At 38.8% G+C, this 17,496-nt stretch overlaps 1 protein-coding gene across 1 annotated transcript; it reads left to right on the top strand.

The window, feature by feature from the left end:
• Nucleotides 1–12,348: 12,348 nt before the first annotated feature.
• On the top strand, nucleotides 12,349–15,603 carry LOC108552751 (uncharacterized). Its single transcript, XM_017907408.1, has 4 exons — nucleotides 12,349–12,635; nucleotides 12,721–12,899; nucleotides 14,036–14,315; nucleotides 15,335–15,603. Exons 2-4 carry the CDS (start codon nucleotides 12,730–12,732, stop codon nucleotides 15,578–15,580), a joined length of 696 nt encoding a protein of 231 aa, XP_017762897.1. The 5' UTR covers nucleotides 12,349–12,635; nucleotides 12,721–12,729; the 3' UTR covers nucleotides 15,581–15,603.
• Nucleotides 15,604–17,496: the final 1,893 nt, after the last annotated feature.

Raw genomic sequence — 17,496 nt, 5'->3', positions numbered from 1 at the left:
AAGCGCTATCGCCTCACTTGGCCATTCATCGACATAATATAAACAAAGCGCTATCGCGCCGCTTGGGATTTCCCGACATAGAATAGGAAGAAGCGCTATCGCGCTGCTTGGGTCTTCTCATACTCACTTCGAGGCAGCGCAGTCGCGCTGCATGGGATTACTCGACAGTGTATTTTCAAAACCCTCTGGGACTCAAACGGTTAACAGGTCACGTGGTTTCAAAGAATCGGCGATTTGAGGAAGTTTTCTCTGTACTACTGCGAGATGAGATTGGATTGCGAAGATTTGGATGAAAACAGAGATGCCTCTGTATTTTAGGCCTGGTGTCAGATATATCGTTATCCAGTATCGTTAAGAGGGATGAGAGAAGGTGAATTCGAGCGGAATGGCGCGGACGGGAAGTCATAGCGATGTCAAGTCATATAATCGCGACCATTCAATTACGGTGTCATAAAGTACGCGCATGATGGCCGGAAAAACGCTCGAAGGATCGTTAATTGCTTTCGAGAATGGAACGGCCGATTAGATCGTTCTCTATGTATACTAGATAGCTTCCTAAGTCGTGCTATAATTCACCATCGCGTCAGTTCTTCCCTATAGATTCGCGGATTTGAATGCAGAAAAACGAACCGAGTACCGTGTCAATCTCGAGCGATTAATTTTACGTCGCTTTTCGCTCCTCTCTTTGCCAACGGGTTAAAACAAATTCGAATTAATACTTGGCGACTATCTAGACCTGTAAGATAACCTCGAGAACGAATAAACGAAGTGACGGAATTATTTAGCCGTGTTGCTTTTACATTCAACCCTCTGGTAACATCGTAGGTTAGGGATGGTTAACCAACGTGACACATGTTAGAGAAATCATTAACACCAAACCTATCGGATGACTCGTAGATGAACAAATACAAGAAGGACCTCAAAGGAAATAACAGGAAACTCGTGTTATGCGAGTTGCACAAATGTATAATGAAGTATAACATAATTAATAATTATGTCCACTATGTCCAAAGTGGTATGGTACTTGATCACATATAATCGGACAATGCCGATTCGGGATTTCTTATTTTAGAAAGACAAATTATAAAGCAATCGATGACCTATGCGTGACATTTTCTAGAATCAAATCGAAACAGATACCGTTATGAAAGGTTATTTTTGGCAGCAAAGCTAAGTTGCGTGGTCTCTACGGGGAGGTGAAACGCGGGTCAACGAAATCGTAATCGTCGCTGGGGGCGAATCGCGAATCTGGAAAATGACGTGCTTTTTAAGGGAGCAAATCGCTAATGGACTGAATCATATCAGCCAATTAGCGATTTGAAAAAGCACGCCATCGAGCTTTGCGAAAAGCATAAAAACAGGACCCTCGACGACACAGGGAGAGTCCTGAGTGAAGAAGGGTTGAAGAGTCCTCGTAGAAATAGATTGTAACCGGCACGGGCGTGAGTCGTTCGGTGTTGGAGAGAGTCGAATTAGAGCGTGTTTCCGTGTGTTATAGTTACGTTATTTTAGCGTTCTTTTCTCGCGTTCAATTAGTTTTCCGAGTTTAGCGTTCGTATTATTCTGTTCATATTGTTCTGTCCGTTTTCGGTGTCTCAAAACCTTTCGCGAACATATAAATATTGAGAGAAACTGGTCAACCTATGCAAAAATTGCAACAGTTCTCCATTATAAACAGTACTTTATAACAAAATTTCCATAAATTCTATTACAATAAATTTGGACAATCCTCACATAGGATTGATATTTCCATTTATAGATTTCTCAACACTTTGACACCTCTGTGACAATGCCCTATATAGACTTAATGATAAAATAATGCTATAAGCGGATTGCGTGCACCTATGTACCACAGTTTCACCCATTTAGAATTTAAAATTGCCTCGAATTTAATTACGAAGATCGGAACATCGCGTTGCCAGGGCACGGCTGAATTACGTGGGAATCCTGAATACTTCATCGAAGAATTCCTTTCGGCGGACTCGGCTCGCCGCTCCTATAACGCAATAACGCAAATGTAATTCGTACGTTTGTTATCTCGTTCACGCGCTATTTGACCTTCTTCCATTAGAAAACCGTGATTGCAGCCTCCTTGGAAACGCGCGCGGAAAAATGTGCCGTCATTGTTGAACAGGAAGCCAGTGAACAGATAGAACCTACTTCGCTCGAGACTCGAATCGTGAAAACCGGGTTACGAATGTGGACGACTTTGCAGATGGCATACCTCGTTCACGGCCGAGAGTAATTTTCTTATGAGCGTAATGTTGGTTTAATAGAAGAGACGGCGTTAGAAAGTGGAAGAAATTTTACTGTTCTTGAAAGTAAATTACAGTGAAAGTCGTCTCTTTAGAATTTTCGGTCGAAATTACAACTTTGCCGACTTTTTCTCTCAAAATTCATTTTACAATACAGGTAACCCTCCTATAACACGACAGATAGGTTTCTAGGAAATGCCGTGTTGTGTGAAACCGTGTTGTATGAGACCCAGAGCCAGTACAAAAAGTGGGGTTACGTTCCGAAAACTTACTAAAAACAAATTTTCTTTTAACTCTACGTAAACAGCTTAATTTGTATTAAAAATATAAATGTATGTACAACACAAAACAAAAAAAGAACAAAAATATTATTTTAAATTGATGCAACTTTACTAAATCTTTTCGTCGTCACTGCTCATGAAGTACAATGTTGTTCAAAGGTTTTTGTAATTTTCTTATAGTGTTAGAAACCGTGCGATAGGATATCGTATTGTAGGAGGGTTCCCATAATTTATGAATCGTGTTACAGTGAAACCGTGTTATAGGATGCCGTGTTGTAGGAGGGCTACCTGTACTTTATTGTATACCCGATGCTATCTGATTATACCGAACGTAGAAAATTGCGATTGTCTGATAAAATCGAGTTAATAATCCCAATAAGAGCTTTTACTCTTGATTTTATTCTTAATTTCTTAATTTATGGTACACGTGGCTTGCAGATCAAGTTTAACGTGTACCACAAATGGTACAAGTGGCATGGAACTTGTTAATATCGACCAAGAGAAAAATTTGACCTCTCGACAGTAATTTATAATCGATTTTTCTCAAACGATTCGATCCAGAGACTAATCGACACGAAAATAAACCCCCAACGAACTCCACAGCCACCCATATACTCCCCAGCACAGAATTCTGTTGCATCCCTCGCAGGATAGTTCACTCTTCGAGGACTGATCTATCACAAACAGCCATCCCTGGTTTCCAATATTCGCACAGATCCTATTCGGGATGAAAAATCGGCGTGTTGGAGCATTCCACGGGCGCGGTGCGCGCGCGCGCGCGCGGAACCACCATGGCCGGGATCCGCACGAAATGGCGGCGCCTTTGTGAGGCCCCGTCCAAGCGGTCATCGCCGAGGGTTTTTACCCCGATGGAATCCACGAAACACTTTTACGTACGCGCTGGGCCCATTGAAATGCAACTCGTGTTCCCGCTTGCTCCAGAAGCCCTTCGTTCCCTTCGTCCACCCCTCCCACGCCCGATGTCTCTTTGGAAGATCACTCCTCGATAAACCACTAATCTGCCTTCCTTTGTTGCTCGCGATCAATCTTGCCCGTTTTTCTCCATCCACCCGGGAATATCGACGCGGACATATAAGTACTGTCGGACGATAAAGAGTCCGAAATGAAGAGGGAGAGGCCGCGGTCAGAACAGGGGCGGTTGGATAACAGGGTCGAGACTTTGAGGATGCTTCTTAGTTGTTTCTCATGTACCGGAGGATGTCGATTGGTCGAATTAATTGGGGATCGATTAGTTTGAATAATTGGATCTTCGGATAGAAGCCTAAAAGGAGCAAATTTACTGAAACTAGAAACTGTAAATTATAATTCATATATATATGCACGAATGACAAATCAGTCAGTTGAAAATGAGTTCCTATAACTTAAATGCACAATTACTTTGTATTATGTTAACCACTTGCGGTGCAAAGAAATTCACGATTGCGCGTGCCATAACAGTCAAGTGCAAATCAATTCACTTCAAATAATATCACTGGCTTCACTATTTCCATTTTACAGTCTGGGGTCAATACTGATAACTTTACACGATGAAGTGCAAGCAGAAACTGTGCCTCGGTAAAGAATTTTATTAACAGTTGACGTGCCACGCACGTCATTTTTCTTTCTGCAACAATCGCCTCACGACGTGTGTAACACGTCGCTGATGTTCTGGTAACAGAAGGATCTCAACGTGCGTAGCACGTCTTTCCACCGCAAGTGGTTAAATGTAGTTTCTATGATACTTTTATGGTGCAATTTTTATGCTTAATGATTACTTACTGTGGAAATGTTTCGTTTCTAAGTTGGTGTGATTGAGAGGTGATGCGTGGTGACGAGTGAATGTGGATGGCTGGCAAAACTGAAACACAAAGAAGGGAATGTATGTGAGTATGTCCAATCGAGGTATGGGTGAACGATCTTCCCCATGTGACAATGTGTAATGAATAATAATACGGTGATGTAAGAGGAATCTTTATTAAAACTAATATTATTAATAAATAGTTTAATAAGTATATAACGTCGGAGATTCATTATCCACCACACTTACGATATTTTCTCTATGTGTTGAATTGTTGAACTATTAATTCTATTGAATTATTATTATATGGCGGATCATCATACCATATAAAAATTACACCGTGATTGTTTAATAGTGATTAAATTTAATAAAATATAAAATAGACTTGAAATAATGTTAATATTATGCAAACTGGTTCACGATTGACTCTATTGACTGATATGATATCCAATTCATTATTTTATATTCTGAATTATTTGCGTGTGCGTCCATTCGGGAGAATTGTAATAGTTTCCTAATCTAGGTATACTTCATGCCAAATTTTTTAATTCGCCTTCAAATTTTCCAATTTAAGTTCACAAATTTATATAATGGCGAACAAAAGAAATGTTAAACGTTAGACGACATAATTACCTCTATTATTACGATGTAATGACTATAAAAGTTATAGACACTCACAGTCATAAATGCTAACCTCAAACTTTCGTATTTCTGTATATTCCGACAAGGGGTCATTCCTATAATAAAGATTCGCGTAATCGTTCCACTGTAGTTGGGAATGTGACGGAATTTCTGATTATTCGTTTCGCGGGTTTCAGAATACTCGGCGACTTTTACACACTTTTGAACACGAGTTTCCGGCATGCGAACAAATACCGACACATATTTACGGAGCAAGTTCCCTCCTGACGCGCCTTTGGGACCACTCCCCGTCGCTCGTGTTCAGTTGCTCCTCGGGGAACCCTTCCAAATTCATCCCGCGGCTTTCTTCCCGCCAGAAGAGAAGCGGAGTCGCCACGAAATCTAGATAAGAGGCTGGAAAACGCATAAACCGCCTGGCCACGGTTCGAACCGTGGCCAAACGGACGTGAAAAAGGCGGTGCCTTTTTTAAAAGCGAGCAGTCCGGTCTGCTGGTATGAAGAGGCGAATCGCAGGTGTACGTTGCTCTGTACAGGGGATACAATAGCGAAAAAAGGTTTATAGCTCGTAAAACGGCAGGACGTTGCGCGAGTCCTGGGTCCTGGACTGACCACACGCGGCATCCGGAGAATTTGTTCATTTATTTCGCATTAAACCGGGCCGAATTTTATAGCCGACCGAAGTCAAACGCGGCAACAATGTCGTTAAGATACCCCCGGATAACGGATTTATCGTGGCGCCGGCCACCTTATCCGGTACCCTCGAAACTCTCTTGTTCTGTACACCATGTTCGCGTCTACGAAGTGTCGACGTGTGAACAGAATGAGATGAAAGTAATCGGGTCGTCTTCATCGTTCCCGTAGTATAAAGCGAGGTTCCTTTTGATAATTATCTATAGGGGTTCAGGCTCGATTCTATTTAGATCTGAAGACGAAATGCATGGTGGTGGGGATATATCTATCTCAGCAAATTTTGATATCGAATGTAAAAAATTTCGAAATTTTAGTCATAAATTCCTAAATTTCCAATTTTAAATAATTGCGAAACTAAAAATCTCCAATTCGGAATAATTTCTAATTTGGAATAATTTCCAAAATAAAAATTTCTACCACGGTGTAATTTTCAAAGTAAAAATTTCCAAAGTAAAGATTTCTATTTCGGAATAATTTCTAAAGTAAAAATTTCCAATGTAAACATTTCAACTTCGGAACAATTTCCAAAGCAAAAATTTCAACCTCGGAATAATTTCCAAAGTAAAAATTTCTACCTCGGAATAATTTCCAAAGTAAAAGCACTTTCGGGTAATTTTAAAATTACAAATTTTGGAATTTTAAAAATCTATATGAGAAGCCTGAATCTCATAATCCTTTCAAACCTATAAGCTGCAAAATTTAAATTAATAATTTTGAAACAAACAAATTCTCGGTCTAGTTTTAGATTTTAATACTTAAAATTTCTGAAATACGTTTCACCGTGATGGAATATTAACCGCAAATTATAGAAGTCTAGAAGAAAATAAATCGAAGTTTATCGAGTAACGAATAATGAACAACAGAATTCCATGTGCCCGATACGTAAAACAACTGGCAATGGGATAACAGCGTTTCGACGTCCGAAACGTCGATGTTCCCGATGGGTTAATTACTGCCGCGTCAATATCCGATAGGCATTTATCGAATTCATCGGTAGGATGAATTCGAAATATTCCCGTGAATTTCAGTCCTCCTAATAACTCGCCTCGCGAGCACGCACGATAATTTACGCGCCGTGAAAAACGCTTCTAGTCCCGGTGCACGCGCGTTCCAGCCGGACGCCATTTTGACGACTTCTTGCGGCTGTCGCCCGAGATGGCGAATTTGTTCCGTACTTTGCATCGTTGGCGAAAAACCGCCAACTTTCTATGCAGTCGGCAATCTCAAAGAGCGAACCACCGACGGCACCTGGGATTACTGGAGTTCATTATCAGGGAAAAACATGGCCGGCTGTTATGTCGCCGGAGAAAATCGAAGAGACGATTAGCGGCGCGAGAGGAAACGCCAGCGCGTTTAAAACGGAATGCGCCGATCAATCGACACGTATGAACCTTCGCGATTCCCGCGAGGCCTGGTCGCCTTTTTTCCACCATGGACAAGATAGGGGCCATTAACTTGGTCCATTTCATATGGCGCTATGGGACAGAACTAGTTCCGTCTCGCGTTTTCTATGTCTTTTCATCTTCGTCTTGCGTTTGCTTTGGGTTTCAGAACGCGAAATGGTGTTGCCATTTTATATCCGCTAACGTTGGCAAACAATTTTCGGGAGGACACGATGATACGAAATTATCTAAAATTACTGTGATTTCTCTTTACATGTAAAATGATATAAAACGGTTTGATGTGAAATGAAAAAATTATAATAATTCAAATCTTCGTTTCTTATCGGGGAGAAAATAATGGAGGAGCAAGTATTATTGAGTTGGGTTGAACAATTTTTACTCGTATAGTATTATGTAATTGTAAATGGAATTTTTGGATCGGTTAATTAAATATCCACTTTTTGTGAGGAATAATGAAAATTACGAGATATAAATATATTCCTTCCTGTGAAACAGAGTTCAATCTTCCATCAAAGTACATCATATAGATTAACTTGTTAATTAAATTAAAATTTAATTATAATTGAAATAATTGAAATTCTACTGAGGGAAAATTACAAGATATATTGGACTAGATTCTTCTGGATATTATGAAACATTATTGAAACGTTACTAAATAATTTTTTAACTTTAATTCTTTCTGTCTTTCAGTGGACATGTCTAGGCCTTATAATCCTCTCTTATAACGTAACCATAGTTGGCATGCAATGTAACATCCAATACTACTGACTTGTTATATAATACGTAATTTAACAAAATATATAACGATTATATTGTGGCGACCAACTTTCACGCACTCACTGCTAGATGGAAAGCGGAGGTTCCAGGTTTCTCGCAAATCCTCGGCGAATCTTCGATTACCCATAAATACAAGCATCTATGCTACCTAACTGTCCCTCATTTTGCAGGGCCTGCTAGAAAGCCTTACTAGGTAAGGAGTCCACTAGCAGGCCCAGGACGAAACGCATACTTTCCTTGCGTCCTTTCTACCTGCTACATATCATAGCACGATGGCCATCAGGATACCACCAAGACTTCAAAGCAACTCCTTGGGGAGCGGGGACTCCCACAGTAATTAATGTATTACGATGGAAATAACTAGATAATTACCTATCGTAATGAGATCAACATTTTGGGTGTAACTAGAAAAGCAAAAATCTAAAATTAATATTTACATTAATATTAATACGACTATTAAGTTACCTATGTATAAAATAAGAACACAGAAAACCCTCAGCATACCTTTGAAAATTTAACAAAATTCAAGAAAATTGTAGTAAATAGAAAACCAAATATCTCATCCAAGGAAAGTAGGCACATCTATAACACGATTATGCTAAGTCGACCACCTTTGTCGTCCAGTACCGAGTAAAAATGACCACAATTTAACCACAATTCGAGCATCTCGTCGTTGAAACGATAGTCGTCGAAAGCCCGAAGCAGAATCGTCGAATTCGCGCGAGGTGGATTGGGGAGAGGGTGCAATCGAAGCATTAGAAGCGAGACAAGAGGGATGAGCTCGTACACGTGTTCGAAAGATCGCCAAGCACACTGGTGTGTTCGTTAACCACGGAGATAAGGTGCCTATACGTAGGTGACACGTGTTACGAAAATACACGGCCAAGGAGCACGGAGGGAAGCGGCGAGATAAAATTAGAAGGAGAAAAGCATGTCGTCGAAACGTTTGTTTTACGGTCCCGCCCGGTTCCACGACATTCGCCGCAATTTTTCTTTTCACGTCCGCTTGCGGCGCGGAGGAACGCTTGAATTCGGTGAACAGAGGGCTCCACCCGGTTCCGGGGAACGCAAATTAATAATAACGCTTGAACAAAGCGCAGGATAATAACGGGGACCGGGAACGAGCAGGAGGAACGATTAAGTTTGAGCGATCGGTTTTTGTAATTACAAGTGTCATGCTCGAAGAATACTCGCTGGTGTTCATCTATTCGTCTTTTCCGAGATTAATGGCTTCCACGTTTAATTTAAGGTTAAATGAAAAGTCAGTCGCGTTTGAAATGACATTTGTTACTGGGGAGTGATGTAACATATGATGGGAAGTGTTCTACAAGAGGTTAGGTGCGTGTACGGAATGTTTACGATCGCGCTACTGTGGCGCCACCGTCGCATATGGCGGACAATTTTGTTTGGTCTCGTTCTCGTACATGAGAAAGTTACTTTTAGTTTTCGTAATGGAGGTTAGTATATTGTTAAATTTGAGATTTTGGAACAGGGGATTATTAACAGTAATATCAATATCTATTCAATATCTCAATAAAAGCAAAATGGACTCCTTGGATAGTTGTAGTAATCTACTCTTTGAGTATTAAGGGTTGACAGAATTTTGAAATAGATGTATACTGTTGAATATAATCAAAATTAGGGCTACCTATTTCTTTATTCATTTTTTAACACTAGGCTATCCGAATGTAATAAAAATAGGTAGTAGAAAATTGTATAATGAAGATATTTTGAGCAAGTTCACGTGACAACTTACATTCCTATCTTAATGGAAGTCTATCTAAATGAAATTTAACCAAAGAGGTTGAACGTTTTTAGTTATTCTAGGGATAAAATATTTTAAACTAGTCAATTTAATTAGTCCGGTACGCCTAGTGATAATGATAACCGAATATATATATATATATATATATTGCGAAATAGTTTTATGTACAGTTGCATAAAAATTAATCTTCATGTAATTCATTTATTTATAATTCACTTCTGATTCACGAATTTTTTAAAATACTATAGCAAATATAGGTCTACCTATATCTAAAAAATATCTATTCGTCAACTTAAGAGAAAATATTAGGCAAACTTCTTTCTAATCTTACCTAGCTTCCGATATCAATTGACGAAAATGTTTAACAGGATTCAAAGAACGGTCAGGTGGTTAAATGTACGTTTTTGATGCAATCACGTATGTAAACACGTAACAAGGACGGGATGGAATACCCAGCGCGAACGCCATGAATTATCCGATAGTTTTGTTGCTCCAGGAACTCATTTAGCGAACACGTAGCCTCTTGTACAGTTCGTTCTCTTTGTATTTACTTTTTCCAGGGGAACGACGCCTCTGAATGAGTTATCGCGGCGAAGCCTTGAGCCCACTCAATTATCTTAATGAGCAGAAACGCCAATAGCCCGCCACGTTTTCGGGGCTACGTCTTTATTTTTAAACCTGTTCCCGCGTTGACGAATTTGCGGACGCTAGTCATCCCTAAATGATACACCCCTTCGAACGAACTGTCAATGAGAAGAGTTCTTCGCCAAGATTTTTCGAACACCGGGTATTTATTTCGTTCGTCGTTAACCCAATATTTCCAGTATTAATGAGTCGTATTAAGGAATTTCTTTAACTATGGATAACGACACATTGGATATTCGAGAAATTGGATTATTATCTTTCAAATGTTTCCAAATTTTGAGTATTTAAATATTGCAAAAATTGGATTATTATCTTTCGAATGTTTCCAAATTTTGAGTATTAGAATATTTCAAAAATTGGAATATTATCTCTAGCATGTTTTCAAATTTTGAGTATTAAAATATTTCAAAAATGGGATTATTATCTTTCGTATATTTCCAAATTTTGAGTATCGGAATATTTCAAAAATTGGAATATTTTATTCTTCTACTCTTGGAATTTTTAATATTAAAATATTTTAAAGACAAAATATGGAATATTAAACCCACGCATTTTCTATCGATGTCAAATTAACCTAGAAAACGCTATCTATCCTCTGCCATTAACTGCCACTAACTAAAATCGATGGTACGAAATAAAGTATAAGGCACATTAAATACCAATACAGCGCGCGGAATTATTCCAGAAAATTTAAGCGGTCGAAGTATAAGATAAATAATTTTAAACGATAGATATTTTGCAATGAGAATTAATGTAACACTCTACTACCGTCTGCATCAACTATTAGTGATACGGAACAAGGTATAGCGGACCACAATGTAGTATATTAAGGGATAAAGCGAGGAATTTGAATTCTTCCTGAGAAATGGATAAGTAAAAAGTGAAATAAAAATACAGTCACAGTGTACCTGGAAGAATGCATAGTTTCTTTATGACAGACGCAGGGGCAAATATTCCATTAAACCGACGTTTATCTTTGTAACGGTATCCTGGTGAGCAAGAATTGCGCACACGTAATGCACCACCTATTCCGTGCATCCGTGTTTAATAGCCTCCATCGCGACTTTTTGCTTAAACTTCGCCACATATGAAATTTCCTTTCGTTATGCTTGATCTGTCTGGTATTTCGCGTACGCGGATGATCCCTGTAATATTACACATTAATCCTCCCATCCTGGTCAGACATATTTGACCCCACACGGTTGTCAGCCATTTGTAGATGCAACAATGCACGTTATAGAAAATGATTAAAATACTGAAATACCTGGAGAAGTTCCGATATGTTATTCGTATTAATTAAATCTTCCGTGAACATTTTATTATTCCAAATCTACGGGGTTCTTTCATCACCGTATAACGCTCTGGGCATTGAATCTACAAGCTCATTTCATACAGGCAAATTTCTTCGATGGTACACACGTAACGTTTCCACAAAGTCAAATCTAGAAATGCACGGCGAGATAAAGAAAATTGGAACAGTTTCGTCGCGAACGTTACACACTTAACCTCAACGCGGTTGATATAAGAAGCCACTGTTCGAACGAAGACGTACAATCGTCGGTACAGCTCAAAGGCTGTTGGTTTATGCGATACAACGAATTACACGGATCTATTTTTACAAAGAGAAAATAATGGAAGAGGGTGAAAAAGGAACACGGAAATCTGCGCGGCGTCGATCCGTTAAGATTCCAAAGGCGAAAAACTATTTCTGGTAGTCACGTGCGAACCGCAACGCCGCAAAAGTCCCCAACGTGCCGCGTTTCCCTTTCCCGCATCGGTTAACTTAGATTCCTCGACGAGCCACCCATCAAAATGATAAACTTCTCTCCTCCCATGAAAGAAAGCGGGGCGAGCGTCGGTGCATTTATTTTCGTACTCTACTTTCCCCGCGTCGAGTGGATAATAGATCGAAATTCCAGCTGGGAAATCACGGACGCGCAGATAGCGGGACAGGGTGAGCAGTAGCACCGCGGGTGGCGCCACCGACCGAGAATCGTGCGTCGGTAAGGCAGAAAAATCGACCGGCTGCGACGTTGCCGTTTCTATCGCGGGTCTTCCGTCGCGAATAGTGGGGGTTAGTTACGATGGAATCGCAAATATTCGGTAACGGTGGTGCGCGACGAGGGTGAGAAAAAAAGCAGTGTCGCGAAAACGCGAATTTGGACAGGCTTAGTGGACACGTGGGCTATGTGTCCGTCTCACGTCGCGGCTACACGCGTCGTTGCACGGTCTCGTGGCGTCGCGGTGTCGTTACTCGCGGCGTTCCTCGCAATTACGCAATGACGAGACGTCACGATGTGGGACATTGCGTGTGAGGACCTTTGTGACGTGCTTGGATCGAATGTTTTTATCTCGATGGTTGATCGTCGATGAACAACTGTACGTTCGTTTCGTTGGTTGAGATCTGCATTCACATATTTTCCTGATCAAACGCTCGATCTGACGACGCTCCTTTGTGTTCAAGGTTACCAGCATGAGTTTTTGGTCCCGCAGACGATTTCGTATCACTCCGCTACGAGCGTTGGTGGCGTTGTTTCTGATGGTCATGCTGTTCTGGTATAGCCTCAGTCGGCAAGTGACACCCAAGCAACCGTGCAGCGTACCCGAGGAGTTTACAGAGAAACTGCATGAGCTTGCCTACAGGTCTATATGGTTCTGTTCCAACTACTGGCTGTCGATAAATTCGCGTTCTACTTGATATGTTTATATCCGTTTTCTTTTTGTATGTTAACACTTCTCCGTTTTAATATGCTTATTCTCCAACGTTATGTGCACTTGCAATTTCAATAATGTACCTGAATGTCGCATGATTGTTTCCATTTTGTTTTCGTTGTAATGATTAACCCGAACAAAATATTTTTGTTTACCTGTAACTCTGTCAATATGTTGGCTGCCATGTTGGTTGTCCATGTTGGTAACTGGAACTCGTTTTCTCAGTGGATTTGTGGTAATCATCAGTGACTGGAGTGCGTTTTGAAAATACCCAGCTGATGTAAATTGAATCTGAAACAAAATTATGACTTTGTTAGCTTTACCTTTATATTGATTTTATATTGATATTGAGGGATAGAACAGCATGTTTTATTGTATTAAAGTTATATCGATGATTTATTATTTTTAGTAAGTACCTGATTTATTTCCCTTTTGTAAATCAATGAAATATATGTATGCTTGCACAATATGTTGAAAAACAGCTATTTTAGTACATAGTGAGAATTGTAGAATACAATTTAATATATCTAGTTTCTTTTAGTGTATCAAGTATACGATACTGTGCAACTATAAACAAACCCTAGAAAACCCCATTTTTATTTCAAACTAACGTACACTTTGTCTGCTTTTCTCCTTCACAATTCCATTACTACGACGTTATACCTACATCTCGTGACATTGCTTTATTACAAATGAAATTTAATGCAACTATAAAAAGTCACTAGATAGTAGTCCAGTATCCCTAGTATTAGCATTCCTAAAGTACTCCTATAGTATTCCTAAAGAAAAGTTTTACTAAGAATTTTGAGTCTTTTCTCAAAACATATTTTTCGGTTTCTTTTCTATTTATTTGCATCTTCGCCAAATTTCATAATACAAGAACGAAACCTATCGAGCCATAATCGAACCATAATCGTGGGGATTTTCCTTAAACATTAAATAATGAATCAGTAAACTCTGTTTTTGACTATATCGGAACTTTCACTGGGCGGAATTTCTCTTCTCTCGTGACGAGTTTCACTGAACTATCGTACGTTCAACTTTTGTCTCGCATCTGACTTCATTAGGGTTCACTTGGTGCTAGCGAAACTGGGTATCGTGCACTTTTTGTGCCTCGGAGGATTGTGGGGTCAAGTTCGGATCGGTCGTGCCTTACCATGGGCACGTAAGGTTGAACTTTGCCTGGTTGATACGCTTAGAGACGACGTTCTTATCACGAAAGCATTCCGTGAAGTTGGTTTGAGCGCTACATACCTGCACGCGGCCGGCGTGTATCGTATCCAGGAGCACGAGGTCGGCGAAGATGCACCCAAGGTAGAGGTCGTGGTCTTCGAGGAGGATGCTGTGGTAAGTTAGATTCCTGTACTCCCACTGTATATTCGGTTATAAATTTTTATCCTTAAACTTTTTTTTATTAAAATTAACATTGGTTAATTTTATATATTAATATTTTATCGGAATAATATTATTTTTATTATTGGAAGATTCTGTCTTTGTTTCTATTTAGTGCAAATTATATACTAGTGATGAATCCAGTTCCCTAATCTTTTTACAAAATAGACTATTTGTAAGAAATTGAACTTTTAAGAAGAAAAAGGAATTGTCTAACCTTCTTTACTACTAGTTTTATTATTTGTAATGGTTCTTATTTATTATAAAATTCGAGGTAAGAATAATTCGTGTACCTATTACATATGCAAATGTGTGTTACGATGTCTTTTGTTATGAGTTGTAAATTCGGCGGAGCGTAAAAATCCCCTACAGTGTTTACGATATGTTTTACATATCGTGTAACTAGGACAACAGAAAGTCATTGCTTGGCATCGTTTTTGGCAGTAAAGCGTTGAACTTTCTTTTATTAACATTACGGGACTTTAGTACGATATAACTTTTTAAAGATCGTTCTATAAAGGACAAGAATCTAGAATCTGGAACATCAAGACACTAAAATTATTTAACTGTTTGGCATTTTAACATTGCACATCAAGCAGCCGTACTTGAACTTTTATTATTCGTGCCACGAATGTTTCAAAGATAACGTTTCTAGCGATAAAATCAAATCTCCAAATCCTATAACTTACTTAAAATTCAGTCAGGAGCACGATTCGTCGAATTTACTCAATGAAATTACATAATTCTGTCAAAGAAAATTATATCGATATAAAACAGAATTAAGAAAATTAAAAAACTTCTTAAAATAGTGTGAAATGACATTCAGCTGGGATAATGAATTATTTAAAATAATTAATTCCATTAAAAAAATTGTACGAATATAAAACAAGAAATTTTCAAAAAATTAAAGAAACTTTTTTAAATAATCTCATCTACTATTCAATACTCGAAATAAGTATTTTTTCTTTCTACAGACACAAATGGTAAGAAGAGTCGGTTGGTCAAGAAGAGTGCTGCCCCCAGACTGCGAGTTTTCCCCTAGCCTGCAATGCTTTCCGCCTCAGCTCGTAATTCCTCCTTTACCGGCCAAGCAGTTCGGTGGTCGATTAATCCCTGTCCCTAGAGAAGGCATCGAGTTGCAGAAATATCACTATCCCAACGACTGGTGGCTCGAGGTGAAACCCACTGACTGCACGGAGCCTCAAGAAACGAACGCGTAATACTAGATTTCGTATTAGACACGATATATACGACCGAACAGACGGAACGAGTCCTCTAGGACTGCTAAACAAAGGACAAAATGGAGCAGCTGTTACCACTGTTCGATCCTATTTCAAAGCGTTTTTATTTTTCATAGGGATAAATTGGTTTCGCAAAGTTACTAGGAATAGACACGTTCCTGGACATAAATAGACAATTCGAGTTTTCGGATCGAGATGTAAATTCGAGAACTCGATTTCGTTGCTTGTTCGAAATGGAAAGTATCACGTGTGTGCGTAGTTTCGTGAATATTTAAGAAGCAGAGAGATTTTAAGGTTGATTTAAGAATCACAAATGAGACGTGGTGGATGATTAATCACCAGTGAAAGTTCGTGTTTCCATTTTTAAAGGCTTTGCGACGATTTTGTTCCTTCGGCTATTAATAAACGGTTGATGAATGTGATTATGCCTGGGTAACAGGTTTCGGTAATGACGTAGATGATCTAGACGAGTAAAAGTCGCTTCTAAGAAAGTATCATGAATTATGGCTGAACTGGGCAAGAAGTTTCGACGTTCGATCGTCCAACTGGAAAATTTTTGATCTTTTACCACAGCTGGCATTATATATATTGTAGTAGAAGGAAGAAAGGAAATTTTAAATTGTACCAACAGGATTTTACATTCCAAGCTTTTCTTTCTCTCGTGACTTTATTGTCGATTAGACAAGTCGAAAGTAAATATATATAACAAGTGAAAGAGATGATTCTCGAGTGACACAGGAATTGGGAAACTGAAATTTTCCAGCGAAAAATTTGGAAACGATGAAAGTCAGATAACTGTGAATTAGAAAATTCGTTCCTTTCAAAGCGTTGAATATTTGGAATCTTTGGAATCTCAGTATTTCATTCAGCGAGTAGAGAATTTTAGAGACAAGTCTGATGAAAGTGAACCCTTTGCGCTTCGTGGATAACTTATGAGTTTCTACTTATTATCGAATTATCGCTAGAGAATATTTTAACGACGTTTGTACGAGACATAGAAACGTGTTTAGCCTATAGAAATTATTTTACCTTCGTATTCGATGTTTTTAATTATTCTAGTAGACTTAGGAATCCATGATACGTTCTTTGGGGTATTTCAAATATTGATATTTGCGTCTACGTGACACAGATGTATGAGAATATGGTACATCACGTGTGTGATTTATTGTCCCTATATTACACTCGCTGTACGTCACGTATGCGACACGTTGTCGCATTTGTTTCGCTGTAGGACAAGAAGTTACGTCGTCGACACATCTCAAGTGCAAAGGGTTGAATTTAACATTCAAGAGAACCTGGTTTTTGAACAATTTTGATTAACACATTTTCCGTAATATTTCCTGATAAATTAGTCACGTAGATATATATGTACATCATATTTACATTACAAATTAATTTAAACGAAAATTACATCATTTCAATATTTCTATGATTTAAAGAAAATTTGTTATTTCATTTTTATTTTCTTCTTTTTACGTAATTTATTGTATTTTTTTTTAATTTTCTAATTTTCGTTGTCAAAGTCAAGTCTTATTGCAACTCTGTGCACAGTCAGTGTATGTGGTGTTTATATAAGTCCCTGATAAGTACTTTGATTCGAAGCGTTAGGAAACAGACAAACCATTGACATGCTTCCTTCGAAGCTTTTATAGTACAATTGCTTACACGAGCTTTTTATACACGATATCAACGAGAACAAGGATTTTCTAATTTTTCTACGTTTCTACCGGTGATTCGTGATATTTTCCTCGAATCAGTGTTCAATCGATCAATGATCTTTCATCGAATCAATGTGCTTTAATTCGCGGGATTACGAATCTTAGGATATTTTCGACAATAAGTCTCATTGATTTATTTGTGGACGACGAACTGCGTTTGCGACGACTTCATTCTCA

Source organism: Eufriesea mexicana, unplaced genomic scaffold (genome assembly GCF_001483705.2).
Source record: "Eufriesea mexicana isolate 0111107269 unplaced genomic scaffold, ASM148370v2 scaffold10, whole genome shotgun sequence".
NCBI classification, from domain to species: Eukaryota; Metazoa; Arthropoda; class Insecta; order Hymenoptera; family Apidae; genus Eufriesea; species Eufriesea mexicana.
Note: the sequence above shows the minus strand (reverse complement) of the source record. Positions and strands in the feature narration are given on the sequence as shown.